Source organism: Mandrillus leucophaeus, unplaced genomic scaffold (genome assembly GCF_000951045.1).
Source record: "Mandrillus leucophaeus isolate KB7577 unplaced genomic scaffold, Mleu.le_1.0 Scaffold1791, whole genome shotgun sequence".
Taxonomy (NCBI): Eukaryota; Metazoa; Chordata; class Mammalia; order Primates; family Cercopithecidae; genus Mandrillus; species Mandrillus leucophaeus.
In genome coordinates, this window is record NW_012101800.1 from 75,238 (window position 1) to 83,521 (window position 8,284).

At 34.3% G+C, this 8,284-nt stretch overlaps 1 protein-coding gene across 1 annotated transcript in view; it reads left to right on the top strand.

The window, feature by feature from the left end:
• The window catches only part of TDRD15 (tudor domain containing 15), a 26,766-nt gene extending 18,691 nt beyond the window's left edge, over positions 1–8,075 (top strand). Inside the window, exon 4 of the mRNA XM_011977339.1 lies at positions 2,265–8,075. Coding sequence (XP_011832729.1) covers positions 2,268–8,075 — 5,808 coding nt within the window. The 5' untranslated portion in view covers positions 2,265–2,267. The remainder of the gene's footprint in view (positions 1–2,264) is intronic.
• The last annotated feature ends 209 nt before the right edge of the window (positions 8,076–8,284 follow it).

An 8,284-nucleotide genomic window follows, 5' to 3' on the forward strand; every position in this document is an offset into this window, starting at 1 on the left:
ATAATTAAAAAGATGTATATATATACTTGAATTTTCTTTGAATTATTTTCATTTGGTCTTTAGGCACCCAAGGATAGGAGCTTTATCCATAACACTTGGAACTTTCTTCATGATCCTGTTGAGTAAGCACTGTAGAGGCAGGTGAAAGAGGTGCCTGACATCCTGACTGACAGGAGAGGTTATGCTGTCTACCTGATTAAGATATTTTTTTCATTGTGGCGCCCTCTGGTGAGCATCACATGGGACCTAAAATTTTCCTATGTACCAATTCATAGAGGCTCATTCACATACCTCTTCTTCAGACATTTTTGTAATAAGTCTTCCAGTCTTATTCCTTCAGCATTCCTAATCATCCTGCAGAAACTATTAACCATTATATATTAATATGCATAGGTTATTAACTCAAGCAATTTCTTCTTTAGGCAAAGTAGATGTAATGGTAGGTCTTTCTACTGTGAAGATTTTCTTTCATTTCTTAGTCTGACACCCTGCCCCCATTACCGCCCCCCACCCGGGTTGTGGTGTAATGCCTCAGCAGTGTATTTCTGGATGTTACTGGCATTAAGTGAGAGCCATGTATAAACCAGATGTTTACCCCCTCTGATGTGAAATTCCCCAGGAGGCCATCTGTATTGTTTGATGGAGAGACAGTGATGTGGAGGAGTAGATTTTTGATAGTTTGAATAACCTATTTAAAAACTTCCTTGTGCCTTTGGGCTTGCTTTGTCTTACATGTTCTGTATATACCATGTTCTGTTTAATGAAGGAGATCTCCTGGGTACATCTACTTTTTATACATTAAAAAGGGTGGCATGGTTCCTCAAAGATGTATGTAAATGTTTTCTTTCCCATGTACCCATGTGAATGGTCACAGGGCCTTTTAGGTGAATGCCAGGAAGACAGTTTTGGTATAATGCAGTATAGGATTATTTGAGAGTACCTGGTTGTCTCTTGATGTAAGGAATTAATGGGGCTATAAACTGAGTAAAGTATAGGAATTGGGTGAAGGCCTGTGACTAAATAATGACAACATTTAGACTTTGGTGAGAGTTTATATTCTGGCCCTATATACTCCTCTTTCATCTTTTTATCTTCTTCCTCTGAGCTTTGGGGTATTCTGTCAAAATTTTCTTCTAATTTATCTTTATTTTAGGTTTCATTTTCCCATTATAGTTTTAAATCTATCTATAGTTCATCCTAATATTAGTTGTTATATTTTCACCTTTTGACCTTTTTGAGAACAGGACTTTGCTATTTCTTTCAGTACATCTATTTCTATGGAGTAGCATTTCCTTGTTTTTTTTTTTTTTTTTTTTTTTAAGAGGATCCCTCATTTTTGAGGGGAGGGCATGCAATATTTTTCTCTTACTCGTCCTCATAGTAATAAATTGATGCCTGTCGACTGTTAACTCAGAGTCAAGGAAGAGTTGAGCTGTATTCTGTCACAGTAGACGATGGTTCTTGCCTGAAATTGGGGATTATTTATATTTCTTGCATATTTGCCTTATTTTTAGAATCCTAAAAATCCACAGATTAGCTATGGTAGAAAATTTTGCCTTGATGCTATAGATTCCTTCCCTTTTCCACTTATTGTGGCCGGTCATGCCAGTGATAAGGTGTGGATGTACCTAACCTACTTCAGTGTCTTTCTATGCTTGGCTTCCCTTATTGGTGTCCAGGTCTCAGCTGATTTCCCTCAATCAAAGATGAATCCTGGGGTTGCATAATGATACTGATAAGAGTCCAAATATTTCGAATTCAGCATAAAGTGGGGAGTGCAAACAATGTGCCCCTTTTTGGTTCACCATCTGCCCTTTCTTCTAGCACTCACCTCTTTGAGTTATAGATTGTTGGAAAGAGTCTGCATGAAGGAAAGTGGTTGTCTCACAGGAGAAGGAGGTCCCCAATGAGGCTAATTTGGCTCCTTTCATTACACCACATCTGTCCAATATCCAGCTGGAATTTGTTAAAGTTTCTGGAAAATAAAGGTTGCTCCTCTCTGTTTTCCAGTGATGATATTCTTCCTATTAAAAAAAGGTTTTGTAATATTTCAATGAAAAATTTTAAAAGTATAGAAAAGAGTGAATGTTAGACTTTGTTTATTTCACCAGCATCTTATTCAGTGTGTATAATTTTTATCAACATGTTTAAATTTGAGAAAATACAGGCATATAATTATTTTTAGTTTTATGTTTATATGCCAAACATAAGGCTAATTGCAGTTAACTTTGATAGCTAATGAGTAATTATTATTTGCTTTTTAGAAAATGGATTCTACATCTCTCTTACCAACATTTTTAGATGTGGATCTGACAATATCACATATTAAATGTCTTCCCAAGGATATTCTGGTGAAATTTCAAGGCATAAATAATAATGAATGTGAGTTTGACTACCACATATTGCAGAGAGAAATACAACATACTCCAAAAGTGAAAAATAATGTGGAAATTGATGAATTTTGTTTGGTGGAAGAAAGAGTATCTGGAGAATGGCAGAGAGGAAGAGTCGTGGGAAAGAAAAATGAACTCTATACAGTGCTCCTCATAGATCGTGGAGAAGAACTAAGAGTTGCTGGTCCACAGATTGCTTCAGCCTGTGGCAATTTGTTTGAGCTACCGCCACGGGTAGTATTTGGCGTTTTTGCGAATATACTACCAGTTGGGGAAAAATGGTCCCCTAAAGCTTTGAATTATTTCAAGTCATTAGTAGGAATACAAGTGAAAGGTTATGTGCAAGCTATTTTACCTCTGCAAATGTTTCTTTTTGAAGTGCCAAAAATTATATCTCAGGCTCTCGAGTTACAATTAGGAAGACTTGTTGATGGAGATTCATTTCGTCTTATTGTGGAAATGTTAGAAGAATTCCCTCAACAAATGCCAGATTTATCGCAACATAAAAGACCTGAATTGTCATTAGGTGATAAAGACACTTCACTTGATATTCAACATGTTCTGGATAAGTTGCAGCCATCTTTGTCAGTAGGAAGTACTGAAAGTGTAAAGGTATCATCTGCATTGAGCCCAAGTAAATTTTATTGTCAGTTAATTAAATGGACTCCAGAACTAGAAAACTTGACAGCACATATGACTTTACATTATGATACGATCTGTCAAGAAACTAGTCCCACATGTGATAATTTTGGACTACTTTGTGTTGCCAGAAGGCGAAATGGACAGTGGCATAGAGGAATTCTTCAGCAGCTCTTGCCCCCAAATCAAGTAAAAATTTGGTTTATGGATTATGGCAGTAGCGAGGCTATACCCTCAATTTATGTAAAGAAACTTAAACAAGATTTTATTTTAGTACCATTATTTTCATTTCCATGTTCTCTGACATGTTTGCACAGTGAAGATAGAGATGCAAGAACATTTCAACTGAGTATATTTAAACAGGCCTTATTAGGACAAGTGGTGTATGCACACATTGATTGGTTCAATAAGGATGAGCATTTGTATTACGTGACATTACAAACTCAAGAGTCTACAGTTAATTCTAAGTGTCTACTGAAGACTGTAGGCACACAAGTACTTTGTCCGATGTCTGATTCAAAAATATCCAATATCTTGAGTGAGACAAATGTGTCTGATGTAAACAACTTTGCAGTTGAGAGTTTTATGGGAAATATTGAATGGTCAATAGACTCTCTAAATAAAAAAGGCATTTTAAAAGTAGGTTTTCCCATTGAAACAGTAGAAATGGAGATAGAGGCTGCCTACATAGCTTTTATAGCATATGTATTAAACCCATCAAATTTCTGGGTACGCACTAATGACCATCAGAATGAATTTCAAGAAATAATGAAAAATATAAACAAATTTTATGATTTGTGTGAAAACGATGAAATGATTCTAAGAAAACCTGAACCTGGATTATTTTGTTGTGCTAGATATAGCAAGGACAGACGTTTTTACAGAGCTGTCATCACTGAAATTAATGGTTATAAGATTAATGTTTATTTTTTGGATTATGGTAATACTGATTCCATACCATTTTTTGATGTAAAAATTTTGCTTCCAGAATTTTGTGAGTTACCTGCCTTAGCAATGTGCTGTTCACTTGCACATATATTTCCTGTTGAAGATTTATGGACTAAGGCTGCAATTGATTATTTTAAAAAATTAGTTTTGAACAAAGCAATTTTGCTTCAGGTTATAGCAAAAAAAGATGACAAATACACCGTAAATATTCAAAGTGTTGAAGCCTCAGAAAATATTGATGTTATCTCTCTTATGTTACAAGCTGGATATGCAGAATATTATCAAGTAGAACTAAAATATTTTCCAAAATCTGCAAGTGAATATTCAATGTTAAATTCAAAATCTAAAAACAAAGTTAATATTAAAAAAGTCATATCTGCCCTTCTTGAAGGACCTAAATCTAAAAAGTACCTTTCAAATAACCTAGTAGAAAATAACTTGTCTTTGCCAAAGTCCCCAGCTGTTAATGTCTCAGATTTAAAAAATCCTTTCACCTTGTCTGTGGGACCTGAGTCATCCTGGTCTTATAAAGAATATAGTTTTAAACCAGGAACAGTTCTTGAAGTTAAATGTTCCTATTATTATGGCCCAGGTGACTTTTCATGCCAACTCCAATGTAAGTTAGAAGACCTAAAATTACTAATGGAGCAAATTCAGAATTACTATAGTATTCATTCTGATCCTTACGAGATTGGGCAGACTGCTTGTGTTGCTAAGTTTTCTGGGAAGTGGTATAGAGCTGCTGTTTTGACTCAAGTATCAAAAGAAGTTGACATAGTATTTGTTGACTATGGTTACCAAAAAAGGGTTTTAATTAAAGATCTTTGTGCAATTAACCCACGTTTTCTCTTGCTAGAAAGCCAAGCCTTCAGATGTTGTCTTAACCATTTTATTGATCCTGTTAGTTGTAAATTATTCAGTTGGACAAGAAAAGCATTCAGAGACTTGCGGAATTTTATCTCTTCATCTAGAGGGTTATTGACTTGTATCATCTATGCCTTAGTTATTATACATCCCAACCATTTGTATAACTTAGTGGATTTACAGTCCTCATTTACTAGTGCAAAAGAATTTCTTATGAATCGTGGCTCTGCTCAGTATATCACATTATCAGAGACATTCCCATCTTTAGTTAGTCTTTACAGTTACTGTTATTCTTCCTTTAATATAAAAATTGGAAGTGAAGAAGTAGTATATATATCTCACGTATATAGTCCCAAAAAGTTTTATTGCCAGCTTGGCAGAAATAATAAAGATCTAGAGATGATAGAAACAAAAATCACAGAGAGCAGTAACCTCAAAAATTGTCCAAAATACGATTCTAATAAAATGAGAGTGTGCATATCTAAGTATGTAGAAGATGGTCTCTCATATAGAGCTTTAGCAGTACCAACAGATTCATCATCTGAATTTCAAGTCTATTTTGTAGACTTTGGAAATAAGCAATTAGTAGGAGAAAATATGTTGAGGGCCATTTCAGCTCAGTTTCCAGAGTTGTTGTTTACACCTATGCAAGCTATTAAGTGTTTTTTGTCAGATCTTAGAGATGTAGATATTCCAGCAGAAATCAGTAGTTGGTTTAAAGACAATTTCTTGGGAAAACCATTAAAGGCGATAATATTGTCACAGGAGTCAGATGGACAGCTTGGTATAGAATTGTATGATGGATCTCAATATATAAATGAGAAAATTAAAGTGTTGCTTCATGCTTATGGAAAAAGACATTGTGACCAAGCATGCTGCATGGAAAAGAGTAATAAAATAAATGAGAATAAGAGACTTACTACTTCTTTGAAAGGCAGAACAGGAAACAACTATCGCCATAATGTGATTAATAAAACTAGTCCAGTAACATATTCCGAAAGAAAAATGGATCAATTGATGCATCCCAAAAGTATATATGGCAGGTTTTTGAAGCCATCAGTTTGTTATAAAATGGAACCGGTGTCAAAAAACAAAATGAAGAATTCTTTGAATGATGGGCTTAAAGGTATAAAAATTGCCCCTGGAGCTGCACATATTCTTGAGAACAGGGGTGTGCGTCAAAAACCACTAAAGGTTGTATCACAGTCTTTTATCAGAGCATTAAATCAAACATCCTCACAAAACCCATATGACCTTATTAGGCCACGGATTAAAGACCTTCCTCAACCCCAAATTTATTTGAATGCCAAAGTTAAAGGGTATGTATCTAATATCAGTAATCCAGCAAGTTTCCATATTCAGCTTGCTGAGAATGAAAGTATAATTATCAGACTTGCTGATGCTCTAAATACAACAGCAAGGAGATTGAAAGAGAAAAAATCAGTTACACTTCTAGTGGGAGATCTTGTAGTTGCGGAATATTCTGGTGACAATGCCATTTACAGGGCAGTAATTAAGAAAATTTTGCCAGGAAATTCTTTTGAAGTAGAATTTATTGACTATGGTAACTCTGCAATAGTAAACACATGTAAAATTTATGAACTTCAGAGGGAATTTCTAACTGTTCCTCAGCTAGGAATCCATTCTTTTCTTAGTGGAGTAAAATGGAATGAGCCTGATGAAATATGGGATGACAAAACTGTGGATTATTTTACTTCGAAAGTACATAACAAAACAGTTTATTGTGAATTTTTGAAAAAGCATGATCAGAAATGGGAAGTAAATTTGATTTGTGATGAAAGATGTGTCATTAATGAACTACTGAAATGGAAAGCGTGTTCAAAACTACAGAAGTCAGCATTGCAAATGCCTCAGGTTCTCGCTCAAAAGGTGAGCCCCGGTGATAATAATGAAATGAAGAAAGGAAAATCAAATGAGTCTGAAGGGTCTACGAATTCGAACCAACAGCTGTTTAAAATTCCTTTTGAAGAATTCAAACCTGGACAACTTGAAAAAGCTGAAATGCTTAATGTTTCAAAAAGTGGAAGATTTTATGTGAAGTTATCCAAAAATAAAAAGATTTTATCAGATTTAATAGTATTAATTACTAAAGAAGAAAAAAATTCCCCCTTTTTATCAATGGAAAGTATTGAAAAAGGTTTAGAATGCTTGGCAAAATCTAAAAATACCTTGAAATGGCATCGATCAAAAGTGGAAGAAAAATATGTTGATGATAAAGTACTTGTTTTTTTAGTAGATTGTGGTATCTATGAAATAGTGCCTGTATGTAATACCAAGCTGCTTAGTAACGAAATAAGAAATATTCCTAGACAAGCTGTACCTTGTAAATGGATTTGGTTTGAAAATTCTAAGAACATGTCATTTGAGTGCTTATTTGCTCATTTGGAAATAAATATTCTTTTCCTGAAATATTTAGATGCTGTTTGGGAAGTAGAAATTTTGGTAGATGACCTGTTACTTTTGGAATACTTAAATTTGAATACAGTTCATGTTGAAGAAAACAAACTTAGACCTGCAGAAATTGTTTACAACTTTGAATCTAAGACTCCTGTATCATCATGCACAATAAAATCGTTTACTTGGGTTCAATTCCAAAATGATAGGCAGTATTCTGGTATTGCAACTGCTGTTTCTGATCCATCAGACTTCAGTATTCAGTTAGAAGATTTCTTTGACATAATGAAATATCTTTTTATGTTGCTTTCTGATCTCCCAGAGACCTTACAAACATTGCCTCAGGAGTTCATAATTCCCGGTTCTAGTTGTTTGTTCAAATATAAATCGGAAGATCAGTGGAATAGAGTAGAAATTTCTGAAGTCTTACCTCATTCTTTATGTCTTGTGTTGATTGACTATGGATTTTCTTTTTATATACATTATTCAGAAATTATAAATCTTAAAGTTGTTCCTGAGGAACTTTTGAATTTGCCAAGGCTGAGTTATCCATGTATTTTATATGGTATCTTACCTGCTAAAGGAAAACATTGGAGTGAAGAAGCCAAAAGCTTTTTTCGAGATTTCCTAAGTAAACCAGACCTAGTTTTTCAGTTTAGGGAATGTAATTCTGAAACAAAACTGAAAGTAGATGTCATTCATGAGAAAAAGAATTTGGCAGATATATTAGTTGCATCTGGTCTCGCAACTTATTCTAAAGATTCAGCTCATCTTGATGCAATTACTGCTACTGACTCTACTAAAAATCCAATATAAATTACAGAGTAAGCCTATTTTCCCATTGTTAGATCAAAATTGTTACAAAAAACAAAATATAAATTTTACATGCACTGAGAAACAAAAGTGTAAACAGAAATCTACAAAGAGGAAAGATGTCTGTAAGAACCTCTTAAGGAAAATTCGTATTAGTAAAAGATCACATTCTAGAAATTTAACAGTGAGAAAGAAAGTTGGTAGTGGAAAAC